The sequence below is a fragment of the Acinonyx jubatus genome, chromosome A3, assembly GCF_027475565.1.
Source record: "Acinonyx jubatus isolate Ajub_Pintada_27869175 chromosome A3, VMU_Ajub_asm_v1.0, whole genome shotgun sequence".
Classification (NCBI taxonomy): domain Eukaryota; kingdom Metazoa; phylum Chordata; class Mammalia; order Carnivora; family Felidae; genus Acinonyx; species Acinonyx jubatus.
In genome coordinates, this window is record NC_069388.1 from 40,545,070 (window position 1) to 40,563,548 (window position 18,479).

At 40.1% G+C, this 18,479-nt stretch overlaps 1 protein-coding gene across 1 annotated transcript in view; it reads left to right on the forward strand.

Annotated features, from left to right (window-relative positions):
* MACROD2 (mono-ADP ribosylhydrolase 2) overlaps positions 1-18,479 on the forward strand; it is a 1,987,236-nt gene that overhangs the window by 1,861,591 nt on the left and 107,166 nt on the right. Inside the window, exon 12 of the mRNA XM_027069543.2 lies at positions 17,785-17,847. Within this exon, the coding sequence (XP_026925344.1) occupies positions 17,785-17,847 (63 nt within the window). The remainder of the gene's footprint in view (positions 1-17,784; positions 17,848-18,479) is intronic.

Sequence of the window (18,479 nt, forward strand, 5' to 3'; positions counted from 1 at the left end):
TGACTTCAACTCTGACACCAACTACCTGGATTTAGCGTCAGACCCCATAGGTTAAGGGCTCAGTCTCACAGGGCTGCCCCACTTCCGACATCAATTGCAAGTCTAGGGCACCCAGACTCCTGACTGACTGGCTATGAAGCAAGGGTGTCCTCATAACCCCCTCTTCAGGTTTGATGATTTGCTGGAACAGCTCGCAGAACTCAGGGAAACAGCTAACTTACTACTACCAGCTTATTATAAAAAATATTATGAAGGACACAAATGAATAGCCAGACGAAGAGGTACATAGGGTGAGGTCCAAAAGGGTCCTGAGCATAGGAGCTTCTGTGGAGTTGAGGTGCACCACCTCTTAGCACGTGGATGTGTTCACCAGCCTGGAAGCTGTCCAAACCCAACTGTTGTTCATGGTTTTTATGGAGATTCTGTACCATAGGCATGATTGATTGAATCATTGGCCATTGGTCACTGACTCGATCTCTGGTCCCTCTCCCCTTCCCAGAGGTCAGGGTTGAGGCTGAGGGTTTCTACCTAAACACATTGTTGAGTCCTCTGGCAACTAGCCCATCCTAAAAGTTGTCTGGGAGTCCACCAAGAGTTGCCCTATTAGCATAAATCAAGTAACGTTGAAAGGGACATATTATTATGAATAACAAAAGATGTTCCTATCACTTATATCACTCCGGAAATTATAGGAGTTTTAGGAGATCTGTGCCAGAACCTAGAGACAAAGCCCAAATATGTATTTCCCAAATATGTATTCAATGATATTACATTAAGTCGTATTAACTGTTCAACAAATGGTAAATAAATCTTAGTCAAACCAACCGTTATACGCTTTGATGCCAAGTGTTGACTGGGATCATTTCTGAAACTTTCTTATGTAAGTTTTAGTTCTCTCCTTCAGACATATGAGAGGGCTCCGTCAAATCAGGAGCAGTGGCATTTCACATCCATGGCTCCTTGAACTAAAGGTGTAGGAATGTGGGGATGAGAAGGAGGCAGGTTAGGATGCTGTCTGCTGGCAGTGATGTTCCAAAGTGCATAGGACAGGGGAGATAAGGACTGGGTAGAAGAGGAACTGAGAAGCAGAAGAACAGGGAAGTAAATATGGAGAGGAGGAGGGGAGAAAGGGAGAAGGGAGTATACTAGGGGTGAACAGTTTAAATTCTAGAAGGAGATTCTCTGTAGGCAAAATTGGGATTTCTTGGAAGGACACCCATTGTTCTAGACTTAGAAACTAAAAATCAGTTTTCACAAGAGAGGGAAGGATTCGAGGGACAGGGCCCTTCACACCCATAGCTGGATGAAACTGGGATAAACCTATGTAACATCATATTTGTGGCACCTACTCAGCTCATTGTCCCTATGTATTCACCACAACTTCTGCACCCATCCTCTCTTGGGGAAGGGTAGCCCTAGGCACCCTCTTGCTGAATGTTTCCCAGACACCTCAGTTCTTTGTCATGTCAGCCTCTCTATAGGCTAGTCTGTATCCTCATGACATGGTGCTGGCTTCCTCCAGAGCAAGTGACCCAAGAGAGTAAAAGCATGTTCAAGACAGAAGTGGCAATCCTCTTATAACCTAATGTCAAAAGTAACAGACCATTTTTGCTGCCATATTCTTTTAATTATGCAAGTCCCTAAATCCAACACACAGTCTCAGGGAGGCACATTAAGTTTCACCTCTTAGAGGAGAATCTAAGAATTTGTGGGCATGTTTTTAAAACCACCATAATCCCAATGGTCTTCTTGTTTCCCATTCTAAGACACCCTACATCCTCTCTGTGTCTCTGTCCTTGGATTCTTTGGGAGCCCCTCAAATATCAAATCCTCTTATTGACTTAAGCTCATGTGTAAGTCAAAAGTCCCTTCCAGTACCATCTGCAGTCTTGGAATCACTGAGAATATGTCAGAGACATGGACTTTGCTACCTTACAGAAAGTGACATCTTCGGTGGACAGGAGGTAGTGGAGGGTTATCTGAGTAATGGGTCAAGCCAGTTCCTACACCACATGGGGAATCACCCCTCCACAAGGCATTCAGATGTGTGGTCTTGTAGGCTGAGTCATCTCCCACTATTTATTTCATTAGGTTACTCTAAAACAGGAGTCAGCACACTTCTGTAGAGGACCAGATGGGAAATATTTTTGGCTTCACAGGCCACATATGGTCTCTGTCGCATATTTTTCTTTGTTTTTATTACAACCCTTTAAAAATGTAAAAACCATTCTTAGCATGCAGGCTGTACGAGAAAACAGGCCTGTGGGCCAGAGTTTGCTGACCTCTGCTCTAAAATCATCCTAGAAAGACGCTCATTGTATCCTCATGAAGTATTCAGACGTGCTTCTCACACCACCCAGCCATGATAGCAAAACTCCTTCCCATGCCTCTAATTTATCTTACTTGAGGTAAAACGCTGAGAGTCCTCTTTTCGGCTTGGATACATTTTACATGGGATTTCTCTCGTTCCTTCAGGGAGACAAAAACAGGTTCAAAAATTGAGTCGCTAAAATGACTAATGTGGTCCTGTCAGAGGAGAATTATGGACCTACAAGGGTATGGTCTCTCAGAGAACTCATTTTGTGTTTCTATCCATCACGTGAATAACAATAACCTTCTCCAACAAGCGGAGTGAAAAATGTATGGACTGCCAGTAAGTATTCCTCACTGCTCACTAAATATTGACACCACAAGGGCTTTATACAGCAGTGGTGACATGTAGGGAATTTGTGTCAGATCTGGATTTTAATGGGGAAAAATAATCCAGTCTCACAATTTGACTTTTGTGTCTCTACAACTGGACTCAAAATCCTTGGCTGAGAATTATTTTTTTAAAAAATCTACATTTTAATTTTACCAGAGCATTAACAAAAATGTATTAGTTAGCCCACGAGTCAACAAAAGTTAATGTGTTAACATATATATATGATTAATGAATTCATACTAGAAGAGGCAAAAAGGAAAAAAAAAGCTGAAGTGACAAATTAAAAGCTGTTCATCATATTTAATGTTTTAGATAGCCCCAGATAGTAGTGTGGCTTTCTTATTTTACTACTCTGCTCAAACTTGTAGCACTAAAAATTGCTAACCTGAGGTTCTAGTTGAAACTATACATGAAAATGGGACAAAATGTGCAAAGAGTGGGGAGTTTCGGCTGTGAATAAAAGTTCTTGGGGCCTGGGTAGCTCAGTCAGTTAAGCATCTGACTTCGGCTCAAGTCATGATCTCACAGTTCGTGGGTTTGAGCCCCACATGGGACTCCGTGTTGAGAGTTCAGAGCCTGGAGTCTGCTTCAGATTCTGTGTCTCCCTTTCTCTGTGCTCCTCCCCTGCTCACACTCTGTCTCTCTCTCTCTGTGTCTCAAAAATAAATAAATATTATAAAAAAAGAGAAGTTTTTTAAAGTGGCAATGAATCAGCTAGATATCTCTGCTTCCTGATCAAACTAATTGCAGCCTGAGTCTGTGTTTATCCCTCTTAAAGCTTACCTTGTAGAACTCATTATTAGTTGTAATTAAAATGGACCCAAATCATAATTTAATTAGCCTTAATAGGACAGCATTGGAGGGTCATCTTTCATTTTAAGTACATCATGTTTCTTCTTATAACTATTTGTTATTGTAAATGATTCCAATCACAAACTTAATAGCCAATTTTAGAGGAAATTATTCAGTTGCCAGTCGTTTGAGTGGTTCAAGAGGTATATACGTGTATTTGAGTATTTGTCCAGACCACTGTCATGTGATCCGAAAAACTTTTGATCTATTTTGACATGTTTTGATTGACGTTTGGAGTCACAAGGTAGCATTTATTACAATACTGTTAATTCAGGGGTTTTCTGAAGAAAATATTCACACAAGTTTGTAGGGTGACAGATGGTAATTAGACATAGTATGGCGAGCATTTTAATGTATATAAATGTCAGATCACTATGTTTTCTTGAAACTAATATAGAAATGTATGTCAACTGGATATAAATACATACATACATACATATATACATACCTCAAGCCCATTTTGACACTTCCATAAGCTACAGATCTTCTGAGGTAAAACAGGAGGAAATTGGTTCCACCAAGTCCAAGCTCATCTGACATTGGTAATGAGAGCTGGGAGAGGTAATTTATTCTTATAAGCAAACTGCCAAGAAGATAGAAAGTCCTAAAAACCTTTCTCAAGCCGTTGGTGTGAGAATGTTCTCCTATGGTCTTTCTTATTGGTGGTGTTCCATCATCCCTCCACCATCCAACTGTTTCTGTCTCTTGCTCCCTGCTATGTCTACTCTCTCCTGCTGGGGTTCCATTAGTTCAAGTGGGGAGGGGCTCTACATAGTAAGTGACTATCCCTAATTGTAATAACTTTGTATCGTGACAGATGGTAACTGTACTTATCCCAGTGAGCATTTTATAATGTATAGGATTGTCAAATCACTATGTTGTACACATGAAACTAGTATAATATTGTACATCCACTATATTACAGTGAAAAAAGAAGTCTATCCCTAGAGCCCATGAGAGGGAATAGTCCAATGTCCACTTCGCCAACTGATCCCCATTTTGAATGCATGTGATCACTTGTAGAGATTTCTCTTTTCATTGATCACAGGTCACTTTTAACCAAACATATTTCTGTGGAGAGAAGACAAATGGAATCTCTTCAGCATTATCCAAAAAAGTGCATCAGATAAGGGCACACTTCTGCAAATTGACCAATCTGGCAAAAAGAACAAAGCACGTGCCAGAACGCTGTGCAGCTAGGGATCCAGGTGTTCCTTTATGTGTATAGCATCGTGCATTTTGGCAATACTTAATTGTCTGTGGCCTACCCTGCCATCAGGAGAGGAGAAACATATGTTCCCACTTGTCTTTTGATGTGGCTTCTGATATTTATATTTGCTTGTCTAAAATAACATCAGCAACCCTAGACAATTTTTCCCGAGTCCTTGAGTCTATTGACTAATTGCTTCAGGTGGCTATCGAGTATGTGATTGTCATCTCAAGGAGATGATCCATTGCCAGCAGGTATTGCCCTGGTACAAGGGAAAAACAGTTACCATTGGGAAGAGAACATAACAACAGCAACAACAATACATGGAGTTCTATTTGTTCAAAGTGAAGTGAGACCCCAATAATTCTTTGAAATATGCCTAATATAACTTTGAGGGTATTTGGGGCACCTGGGTGGCTCAGTCAGTTAAGTGTCCAACCCTGGATTTCAGCTCAGGTCATGATCTGACACCTCATGAGTTCGAGCTCTGCATTGGGCTCCATGCTGACAGTGCTGAGCCTGCTTGGGAGTCTCTCTCCCTCTCTCTCTCTGCCCCTCCCCTGATCACTCTCTCTCCCTCTCTGTCTCTGTCTCTCCCTCTTTCTCTCTCTATAACATAAATAAATAAGTAAATAATAAATAAATAAATAAATAAATAAATAAATAAATAAATAAGAAATTTGGAAGTATTTAAAGTCAAAACCAGGAAGTCTTGGCACTCAGTATAGTAATTAAAGAATCAGCGTTATAGTGAGGAATACTAGATAATTACAGTGTTATCAGTAGTCTTGGGAGAGGTGATGGTCTAATTACCAAATAAAAGTAATTTATACTAAATTGCAAATGACAGCCAATGCCTTCTTAAATCATGGCTTGATAAGAAAGAAGGAATGACAATATTGGACACATGTAGGAGAAGGAGGAAGTATTATCGGCCTGCAAATCACAGAACATATGCAGAAATGGGACAAAGGAGGCTAGAGTCCTATTGCTTAGACTGGCAGGATGGCTTATAGTAAGATGTAGTCCTACTTGTGACAGAAGGGGAACAGATATTGGAAGCAACTATTTCATACCATCCATCAAAAAATACAACCCAGACAAAATCACACACACACATACACACATACACACACACAAAGCTAACCAGGAATTTCAGAAAGTAGCATAACTATATATATATATATATATATATATATATATATATATATATATGTATATAACTATGTATATATAACTATGTATATATAACTATGTATATGTGTGTGTGTATGTATGTGTGTGTGTGTGTGTGTGTGTATATATATACATATACATATATATATATATATTAATGGCTATTACAGGTTTCCTTCTCTGTCTGAAAGTAGCAGTTTCCTGTGAAACCTTTTGGAAGCCAAAGTATCTCAAAGCAAAAAGGCAGTTACTATTTCATAAAAGTGAAAATCTTCAGCTTTCTTTTGGTTATTGAAAATAGGTACTAATATAGGTCTTTCATAAAAGTGAAGTAGCAAAACTTGAACTTTTAGATAGAGGGAAAAGCCTATATATGAATGCTTCACTTAAAAAAAATCTTATACAAATTTTCTAGATACTATTTTGGAAGGATTTCTACTGGTCTATTTTTCTTTTCCATCTATTTGATTTCCCTTCCTTTCTACTGAAACATCTGTACTGCATACCTCATGGCCAACATAAACCAACATGCCTTCCTTTGTTCCCAGGCTCAGTAATTGCTCCCCAGCTCTGATTATCCCAGGCCATATATGCCTGAATGGGATTCTGGATAGCATGATAGCATGGTGATTAACAGATTTCATTTTGGAAGCAGATGACCAAGGCTCAAATCCTGTTTCTACTCCCTACTGGTTATGGGACCTTTGGAAGTGTTATTTAAGCTAGCCAAATATCATTTCTTCACCTATAACATAGAATATTTATTGTATCTGTACCACAGGGTTGTTCTGAGTATTACATGGGATCATTCAGAACTTTGGCTGAAATGTAGATAGAGGCTGGCACTGCCTTTCATCCTTCACACCTCCATCCAACCACTCACCAAAGCCAGTTGATTCTGCCCTAACTCCTTCTTATTCTCTCTCCTCTCCTGCCACCCCTTTATCTCTGACTTTCATCATCTCTTACCTGAAGTATTTTAATCAGTTCTGCATTAGTCACTTTTCTCCACCTCCTACCCCCACCCAGATCAATCCAGTCCCCATGAGAATCAGCCAGGTAAGAGAGAAACCAAGGCTCTGTACCACCCTCACTGAAGTATCTCCCTCCTCAGTAACCACTTTATCACATAACCACTTCTTCTGACTTCTCTCCTTGCTCCACTCCCATTGTTGGCAGTGGTCCTGCAGTACTAAGTCACTGTGACCCACCAAGTGTACATGCTTACTCTCACCTCTCCATCTTGTTCTCCAACCTTTGGAACATCCCCTGTGCCATCAAATCACCCTGCTCCTTTTGCCTGGGTATCTTCCCTTTAGGCCCATCTAGTGGCCCTCACTCTCTACTCTAGCCCCATTGGCCACCCCTGATTCTTCAAAGATGCCATGATCTTTCCTACAACAGGACCTATGGACATGTTCTTCACTCCACCTGGAACACTCATCTATCTCTCCCTTTTTGCTTCATTAATTTCTACCAACTAATGTCATATAAGTGCCTTAAACTGATCAACTTAACTACCCGTTCCCCTGGGAAGCCCCCTCCGGTGACCTTCTTAGAAGGCCTCTTGCCAAACTGTGCCTCCCTCCACTAGCACTTATCACAACTGGAGATAACATGTTTGTGTAATTAAAATTGTTTTAAAATGTCTTAGGTCAGGTCCTCCATGTCAAGATAAGGATTCAAGGGCAAGTGGCTGATTTGGGGAATGATCCTAGGAAGCACCAGGAGGGAAGTAGGGAAGTGAGACAGAGAAAGGAAACACAAGTTCATGAACAAACAGGTTGTCCTATGGGCATTTGGGATTGGGTCCTGCAGGAGAACTCTGTGGGATGTGCCCCAGAGTTGTCCCCCTCAGGGGAATGAAAGCAAGGTGTTAATTATATTGTCCGGTCCATCATTGGTTGGGCTGCTTCCAAATTGGCTGCATAGGACAAGCATCCTGCTGAGACTCGAAAAAGACCCTAAGGCAGAGTGCCACAGGTGCTCACGAGGAGGAACCATTGGTAAGTGCAGAGGAACAGTGGGTGGGGATTTGATAGCTTTGACCTCAACACCCACTTGCTCCACTGGACTCTGAGCTCTGTAGCCCCTTCCCTCACTAGTGAGCTCTAGAGCAGCCCACCTGATAGAAATATAACATGAGTCACAGTTGCACATGTAACTTTAAAATTTGAGAAGCAACCTTTTTAAAACAAAGGGACACGGGCAACATTAATTTTAACTCTATATTTTATTTACTCCAATATAGCCAAAGTGTTGCTTTTCAACGTGTTATCGATATAGAAATTGCTGATGAGATATTTTACATTTTTTGTCTGCTGTCCTTAAAGTGAATGTATATTTGACTTTTACAGCACATCTCAATTTGGACATGCCACATTTCGATGAGTGTGATTTCTGCCCTAAGGAATTTTTGTGTGTGTGTAAAATACAGGAAGTCATATGTTGACATTTATTCTGGTAAAATAATTTCAAATAGCTATTAAGTAAACATTGGGTTAAACAAAACCATTACTGGAATTCTGTTAGTAAACTTAGGAAGAGTGGTCAAGTTTTATCATTTAGAGGATTACAATTTAAGTGAGGACACATTTTTATAAAAAGTTCATATTAAATTCTGGAAAACCCACACATTGCCTTCATCCTAAACTTCAAAATTCCAAACCAGTGGTGAAATTTCTATTTTCACCACTTAAAATAGCATGTTTCGACACCGAAGGAACAACTGTGTTAAAGGGGGGAAATGGTAGAAAGATAAAGGCAAAGGATTTTACTTCCCACAACCATGTGGGACTGCCCGTAACAGAACATACATATACTGAATTGTGCCCTCCCTGGGGGACACCTGCTCTCAGCACATGCACATTTTCTTTTTTTTTTTTTTTCCTAAAGTGTATTTATTTATTTATTTGGAGAGCATAAGTAGGGGAGGGGCAGAGAGAAAGGGAGAGAGAATCCCAGACAGGTTCTGCACTGTCAGCACAGAGCCGAATGCAGGGCTCGAACTCACAAACCATGAGATCATGACCTGAGCCAAGACTAAGAGTCAGATGTTTAAACAACTGAGCCACCCATGCACATTTTCGAATACTAGTTTCCCAAAGAGCCACATGAGCAAAGCAAGCGGGGAACTGAAGCACTTACTTATATTTACCTCAAGTCAGCTTAACTGATCAATATCTATTTAGATCTACATATATGAGATAAAATTTTATATTTTTGTCTGAATAATTATCTCTAGTCTCAATTTCACCTTGTGCAGACAGATACATCTCATGAAACCACTCCAACCAGCTTTCTTTCCTCAACTTCCAAAAGGAAAGAAACGCTTCTGTCCCTTCCTAATAGCCTATATTTACTTCTGTCCCCTTCCTAATAGCCTAGTTATTTCCTCTCCATCATCTTGAACTTTGTGGGTACTCACCCAACATTAACTGGTGGCAAAGATACCTTTTGAATTTATTCATGGAATGATTCTTCTATTCAAAGAATATCTTTATATCCTTTCTCTTCTTCAACAAAAAAAAACTAGTTTCATTTTGCTAGTTCTGCCTTAACATCTGCAGAGAGCACAATGTGTGCCTGTTTTAAACAAATGTGTAGGCACACCAGATATCTTGATTCAGAAGCATAAATGACAATAGAGAGAACTGGAATTTATAGAAGGAAATTAAACCTTAGGGCTTAAGAGAGAGCACCAAGAAATCCCATTGTAGTGCTGTTATGCTAAGTTTGTTTTGGTCATCGTTTTCCCAGTTATGGTGTAGAAACAAGCTTATGTGCATACCTAAAACCAGTGCAATTTATGATCTATTCACTAGCCTAGGTAAACTGGTAGAATAACCATAAGCATCAGTAGAAGTTGATTTGTAACCTTAATTGCACCATGAAATCATCAGAAGACTTTGAGAATGTTGCTTAATTCCCAACTGTTTTTTTTTCCTTATCTTAAAAAAAGGCCACATTAATGTATTTCTTATTATTGTCATTCCTTAATGGTTATTGATTATATTCAGGATGCTTTGTATCTCTGCAAGGCACTGCAACTCCCCCCAGGGAAGACTGTTAATGAATAGTGTTTGTAAAGTACTTGAAAATCCTTGGATTAAAAGCTCACCATATCAGGGTAAAAGTATTTGTATTAACATGCCATATGGGAGAACCATATGTTATCTATTAAGAGGGTGTGTGTGATATTGAAAATAGCACTCTGGTGCATTGCCTTGTGCTATTTTTATACCAAGATACGTCGTGGCAAGTTTTGGTATGCCAGGGTCATACCTTCAACGTGGAAATGCTACAAAGTTCAATCCTTCGGCAGATATTTGTTGAGTTTCTTATTGAGCACTTGGCACTCTATTTACCATCATACAAAATATATGGAAGGGGCTGTTGCACGCTACAGTCTCACGTGTTTCCTTTCATTGAACTTTTGTTATACTTAGGTCTCTTTTAACAGACATATCTTGTTAAAAGTAACAGATTCAATTATTTCCTCTTCCCTCTACATGGACAAGTATGCTATTTGGGGACACAGGAAATAGGACCAAGATGATTGTCTTCTCTGTCCTATAACTGATGACAAACCATAGGTCTTACGCACCCTCTATGAATTAGGCATGGTTGTAATACTATTTATTTTGAGTAAAATTGGTACTGGCAGCCAAGAAAGCAAGCATTTCCCCAAATGGGCTATGTGTGCTCCACCACCTTCCCAGAAGGTACTAAGTTATTAGCCTGGATAACTGTGTTGTAACAACTTCTGTGCATAATCTCCCCTGGCCTGAGGAAAGGACTCCTCTAAGGTGACTACTCCATTAAGAAAAGAAAATGGTGGTAGCAAGAGCCTAGGTTCTGTGTCGGGACCAACTTCCTTGAAAAATGCTGCCCTGCATGATGCCCCCAAATTTTATAACTAACCAAATGATTTTGGAATAGATAATCTTCCCCTTTTTTCCTGATTAATTTGTTAACTAACTATGCAAGGCCACATTTCATTAACTCACAAATATTTATTGAACATCTGTCATGTGTTCATTCTAGGTACTTAGGAGATCTCAGGCTATGAAGCAAACAAACATCCTTGCTTTGGTGGAGCTTACATTCAAGTGGGGGCAGATATATATAAGCAATGAATGTAATACCTACCTAAATTATGTATTAGAAGATGACAGATGGTTGGAAAAATAAATACATAAAAAGTAGATCCTGATGAGGAGGATGGAGGGTGTAGGGAGGGGGAGATGTTTAAGTGGAGTGTTCAGCATAGACTCCATTGGAAAGGAGAAATATTGAGGAAAGACTTGTCAGACATGAAAACACTGCAGGCAGAGGGGACGGGCAGTGGAAAGACCTGGGGATAAGAGACCCTAGGAGGAATAGCCAGTGTGGCTGGAACAGAACGTGTAGGAGGCTTCTAGAAAAATGTCGGGGTGGGAAAACCATAGCGGTCTCCACCACACACGGCCTTGTTGCCTGTGAGCAACATTTGAGCAGGGGAATGGTATGATCTGACTTACACTTGAAAACAAACTGGCCTCTAGGTTGAGAACAGATCTGGAGGACAAGACCCTATCACAACCCAGGAGAAAAAGGGAGGAAGGAGGCCGGACCTGGGTGATGGTGAGAGCAGATGAATTCTAGCTACCTGTGCTCCCTACATGTCACTGCGTTGGATTTTTAGGAACCATTACTTGTGATAAAAGACACATGACATTTTAAAAACAGATCCAAAATTTAATGAGGTTCAACCAAAGGCTCAGATAGAAACGCACCTTTTCTACATTGAGAACTGAAATACAGTGCAAGCAATAATAATAATAATAATAATAATAATAATAAATAATTACTGCTTAGGGGGAAATGAAGTTTCCTTTTTAATCCTTTGACAAGTATTTATGGATTCCCTAATGAACTTAGGCACTGTGCTGGGAGCTGATGACACCACAGCAAGAGCAAGGGCCTCTGTCTCAGGACTTACAATTTTGTTATCGAGGGTCAGCAGAAATCACAGGAATCTGCAAGAAAAAGAGACCTCAGGCTTAGGCATAATGTGGACTTGAGTGTAAGACCCAGCCCTGCCGCTACTTGTGGGACTTCAGGGAAGTTATCTTTCTCCCCACAACCTTGATTTCTTCATCTGTAAAAACGTAGACCAAAGTCTAACTCAGTAGGACTCTTTTGGAATTCACAGTAAGGGGTGTGAGGGGCGTAAGAGTGTAAGTGCCTTGTGCCAAGGAGGTGCTTGGGACAGCAGCTGCCACTCATGTGAGATCGTGACTACTCAAATATACATCTCTTTTTATCTGCATTGAAAGGTGCATGTGAAGCTTTTCATTAGAATAATGAGGCAGCCAAGCTGGGAACTTAATTTTCTAAGACTAATCTGTTCAAATCAACTAATTGGGTGAGGACACCTCCAGAACAAAGTTTTTAAGTTTTTGGATCTAAGCATCCCTCCCTCTTTTCCCTTCTTCTTTCCTAAAGCCATCAAATAGAGCCGAGCGAGGTAGACACTCCCGCTGAAGGGGGTAAGGTTGAGGTGCTGAACACCTGGCACAGAGCTCAAGCAAGGTCAGGAGGGCATCTCCATCTTAGGTTGAAGGACTAAACAGACATGACAACTAAATGCTGCATGTGATCCTAGAAAATTATGAAAGATATTATTAGAAAATGGGCAAAACTTGAATGTAGTCTGTGGCTTAGATAGCAGGAATGTCATCAGGGCTAATCTCCTGGTCCTGATGGTTGCATTGTGGTTTTGGAGGAAAATGTCCTTGTTTGTACAAAATATATACTAAAGTTTGTAGGGCTGATGGAGGTGATTATGTTCGCAACTCACTCTTGATAGATTCAGGGGAAAAAAAAAAGAAAATACTTTGTACTGTTCTTGTAACTTTCTATTGCTTAAAATTATCTCAAAATAAAAATATCTTTAGCATTAAAAAAAAGTTTAGAGTTATAGTATTGTGTTCACCTGATTTAAATGTCAGATAAACTCAATTCTCAATGTTCTTGGTGTTCCATGTTAATCTACATGACATTATCGTTTAGTTCTTTAGCTGTTATTATTATTTAGTATCATTTTTTCACATTAAAAAATTTTTTTTAACATTTTATTTTTTTGAGAGAGAGAGAGAGCCAAGAAGGGGCAGAGAGAGAGGGAGACACAGAATCTGAAGCAGGCTCCAGTCTCTGATCTGTCAACACAGAGCCTGACATGGGGCTCGAACTCATGAACTGTGAGATCATGACATGAGCCGAAGTCAGGCGCTTAACTGACAGAGCCACTAAAGTACCCTGCATTTTTTCACATTTTTGCTGACCCATAATTTATCTTACCCAAACAATAAATGTTAGTTATGTTTCCAAGAAGGGAATGTGGGCTCTGACATGAGCTGACCAGGTCAAAACCCTATTCCCACCACTTCCTAGCTGTAGGATCTTAGGCAAATTATTTAACATCTCTGTGCCTCAGTTTTTTTAACCCTAAAATGTGGGTAATAATAATACCAAACTCACTGGGTTGCTATGAGAATTAAATCTGATGGCCTATGCAAACACTGAGTAGAACATAGCCAATATTCAATAATTACTAGCTGGTATTAACTAGTATTATCCCACTACCCACATAGCTCTATTAAATAAAACTTAACTATAACTGATGGCAGTACATATTTTTGAGATCATTCCTTCCTTATATACGCTAAAGTTATTTTTCACATGTGTATGTTCTAGAGAATTTTGAAATGTGCGAGATGAGAATGTAGCTTGGTGACAAAATACAGAATTAAAGACTGAATTCTTTATAAATAAAAGAGTGATAACTTAAAAAAAGAAAAGAAAAAAAAAGTTGAGCCATTCTGACCTGAGAAAAATGAATATACCATTTGTATTAACCAGCTACTGTCACAATGATACTGTGTAACAAATAACACCCCCCCCCCACCCCAGTGCAGTGCCTTAGGACCAAACTATTTATTCTCATGCTCACAGGTTTGAGAGTTTCTGTCATTCACCTGATGTGGGCTGGGTCCAGCTGGGCAGTTCCATTTCAAGCTGTGCCTTGCCTGGGCTTGGGTCCAGATCAGGGACCAGTAGCTATAGGACCATCTTCTTGTCATGGCAAATGTCAAGAGCACAGGCACAAAGTCCAGTTATGCAGTACAGTTAGGTCTTTTGCTTACCTTGTGTCCACAAATATTTCATTAGCCACATCATGTAACTTGGTCAAATCCAACATCAGTGTGTTTGGAAAGTATGCTCTGCCCACAATGGGAGAATCCTGAACTGTATAATCTATTACAAGGGACTGCAAAATGGAGACAAATAATCTAATCTGCAAACCACTGTTTTTTGACTGCATGTGCTCTGTCTGCGTCTGGAAATCTTGGCACCTTTATAAGAAGGAGTAATAATACAGGAATAGGCAGTGCACATCAGGTTGTTTCCCCAGTAGCGGGGACGGATTTTCTCTGATTTACTTCCCCTTTCTCTTCCCATTCCCATGCACAGTTTGCAAACAGAACTACACATAATCAGGATAATGATCTGTGGCCATGACATTGAGATTTTGCCCTTGTAAATCTCTCTCATCGAGCATGGATTACGTTCTTGTCATCATCCAGCCAGTGATGCATTCCTTCTGCTTATGTGAATTCAGTTTGCAGCAGGAACCCCTTATTTTTATTTCTATAAAAGTCCTGAAATATGCTTGAATATAGTACATGCTCAATAAATATAGGCTGAAAGAGTAAAGGGCAGGATACTAATACTGGAGACGTAGAAATTATGCAACAGCTAGAATTCTGAGAGGTTACTGTGCCTTTTGGCATGAGAAAATCAAGTGTTATGTGACTCCCACCATGAATGCTATAGCGATTTATTATCTGAAATAAATATGCGGTCTTAAAGGCAAACTAACTAAGAGAATTTAGCTTCTGCATGACATTTTTTAAGCTAACAAAATAGCCTGTCACTTCCTTATATTTCTTCACATTTATTGTAAGCCTTTCAAATCCCTTCTAAAAACCACAAGTTTATATTCACCACTCTACTTAACTTTTTATTGTTTATGGGCTTCCTGTGAAGATTGCTAGACAGACAAGGCTGATGAAAGGAAAGCTTGTCCTTATCAAATACTTACGGGTAACAGTGTAATGGGATTTTTTTCCCCTACCAGTGAAAGACCACAGTTTCACTAAGAACTCACTCATTTGGGGCATTTTAAATGGATGGAAAGCTATAAGCCAGCCAAAATATCCTTCTGAAAGAGTGAAATGAATGTTAATCTAATTGCCAGAGAATGCTTGCTTTGAAAGCAAGACTTCTACACTGGTTCCCCCTGCTGGATTTGAGGATGCACTGTCTGGAGATTGATGAAAGCAATGTACCTAAACCTTGTCTTTTGAGGGCATGTTACTCAGATGGCAAATCCAGCATTCTTCTAGAATACACTTCCTCCGTAATGAACATGGCAAGTATTTCTTGAGTTTGCTTCCCAAGGGCAGAAATATGGCAAGTCAAGGCTCAAAGTAGGAAACAAAAGCATGGCACTGAGGTGGCTGTGTTAGGAAGTGAGACAGCATACATATGCACATGGGTAAAAACCCAAGTGGCAGTACATTAAGGAAAACAACCAGAATGGTATTTATTGTTACAGAGCTGGACTTGGGAGTCTGACCATAATTTCCTTCTCATGCGTTTCGAAAGGCTAGAACAAATTCCTCGCCTTCCTGTGACTTAATTGTTGTTTCTCTTTCCCTTCTTATCTTCCTCCCTCCACAAGAAAGCTTTTTACTCTATAGGAGATGTGGTAACTGGACTAATTTTAAAGGCAGCCTGTCACTGCCAGCTTCAAGCCTATTGTGAAATCTCTGTTAAAAAGACTGTTTGCTAGGGGAGACAGAAAAGCTGGCAGATTTCTCGTGCTTGACTCTAACTCCCATTTGGTGGAATGAACAGGGAACATACTGACCTATGTTTTTGACACATGCTGTGGCACCAGCGTGGCCTTGTTAAGGGGGCAAGAGAAGCAATGATGGCTATTTCCTTCCTAGAGCAAAAGCCAATGTCATCGCCTACTTGGAGAACTACAAAAGAGCAGATGTCAGACCATTATGTGGTACTGTAAATAGGCCATTTAGAACATAGGGTTTAGGTAGCTACAGAGCTGCCCCAGGTTCTCACATTAGAAGTTATACCATATCGCCCAGGGTGAATAGCTGATGTTGGGCAGAGGGAATTGTATACATACTTATGTATTCATTAGTAGCATTCCTTCCCCACTTCAGAATTAACTCTTCTTTATGGATGCATGTATGTATGTATGTATGTATTTTTGCCATTCTATTGTAAACTTTTTCTGTCATTCAAGTCAATCCCAGATGTTTTCCCATCTGCAGATCTCTTCCCTAGGTTTTTTTACAGACCTGCTCTGGGAAATGTTTCCCCATTGCTTCTAAGGCTCTTGTTTCAGCTCCCCTATTGGAGTCCTCCTCTGGGGAGGATTCCCCATCTTCCTGCCTCTGGATTAAGAGCAGGTAGTAGCAACAGATGGTAGGTCGAAGCACTCGAGTAAAACAAGATTAAATGATCTGAACCTGGTTATAGGTCAGGAATTTTAAAAGGACTCAGCTGGGTGACTCTTTGGCTCCTTGTGACATTGGCTGAGGTCATCTGGCTGCATGCACGGGCAACTGGGCTGGGTTGGAAGGTGCAGAAGGATTCACCCACGTGTCTGGCCCCTTGGAGTTTCTCCACATGGCTCTTCTCTCTCTCCATGTGCCTCTCTCCATTTGGTAGGCTAGCCGGAGCATCTCTACAACATGGTGGCTGGCTTCCCAGAGGAAGAAAGCAAAAGCTGCTGGTCCTCTGAGGCCTCAGCTTAGGGGCCCCAGAACATCACTTCCACATTTCATTGATCTAAACAAGTCACAGAACAAGAGCAGATTCAAGGAGAGGAGAGACAGAGTCCACTTCCTGAGAGACAAAGGATCTGTGGCCATCTTTAACCCATAGTTATATATGCTAGTAACTTCTGCTTCTCTGTTTTCTGTAGTCTAATTCCATGTTTAATATTGTGTTCCTGTGTCTTTATATAAATCTTTCCTTTCGAAAAATTTCCAAATAAGAAGAGATTTGGAAACCCTCCCAGCAATGAGTTATAAAATCATGTCTTTATTTGCCTTTGAAAATTTTAATTTTTTCTACACGTAAATCCACAGATACATATTATACGTTTTAAGCCAAAAGAAAATTTTAACTAGTTTCTAGTATTCAGCCACAATGCACCTGCCCAGTTACTTATTTTTCAAGGAGTTATGTACTATGGTGTAAACTTGACCAACATAATCTGTTCAAGACAAAATATTTCATAGCATAGATACGTTAGACTGCCATGTGTAAGTTAGGTAAAAATAGATGTTTTTTGCATCATGTATCAAACAGGAAAATAAAAGTCATAAAACTTAATCAACTGAACTTCCTTACGCAGTGCATATTGCTTGAGTCAAGGGAGAAAAACAGATTCGAATTAAGATCTTGTATTGCATTTTGGGAAATGCTGTGCAAGGAGAGAAATGTTGTAGGAGTGCTGAGTAAATTTTGTTTACTGTAGTTTAACATTTCATCAAGCAAATCAGGTGAAAAGGGACCAGTATAAATGCACCTATTTATGTAGGTAATTTTTCTGTTTCATGCCTCTGATTCATCTCTCTGCCTTGCTTGGGGAGTCATGCTACATTGGTTACAATTAATTTCAGTGCCGCATATTAGCCATAAAGAGGTATTTCATCAATTGACTTGATGTATTTTTTTCCCTCCTTGGTTTTCTTGAAAGATGAGAACAGTCCAGAGGAAAAACAAAGCACAGAAGAAACGGAAGGGCAGAGCCAAGAAGCAGGTGGGCTCAGATTTCTTTTGAGGAGTCTTCTAGGCCTCATCCACAGAGGTGAACGATAACATTACTCTTTACTCAAATGTTATTTTCTAGAAATGCCTATAGCTCTTCACCAGATTGATTTCAGTGTTCATTTAGGTCTCTGTCAGGAAGCCACCAATTCCACTACCTATGAGTGACAGTGCTTCCAGTTAGAAGGGTGCATTCTCATTCCTCATTCACAGATTCCATTTTTCTTCTGCATAACAACACTTTGCTCAGAAACGCTCTAAGAGGTTGCAAGTGCCAACTCAGAGCTTGGCTGCCTTCAGACAGGTCAAAATTAGCAGGTTTAGTTTGGAGAAAAAAATGAAATGAAAAACGCTTAAAGGAAATAAATAGGCTTTCCGTCCATGACGGGTAGAATGTTCTTTACTGTTTTGCATCACACTTTGAAGAGCCATGTTTCTGGTTGTTTCTTTTCATGTTGTAGGAGATGGTGTCATGAAACCCGATTACCCCACACCCAGAATTAAAGTGAGATCTGAAGCCTTCCTGACATTTCCTCTGTTCCCTGAGAACAGATGTCAGGTGGTGTTTATAGATTCTCCACTGCAGATTATGAATTGAACATCTTTAAGTGAAGTGGCGCTTAA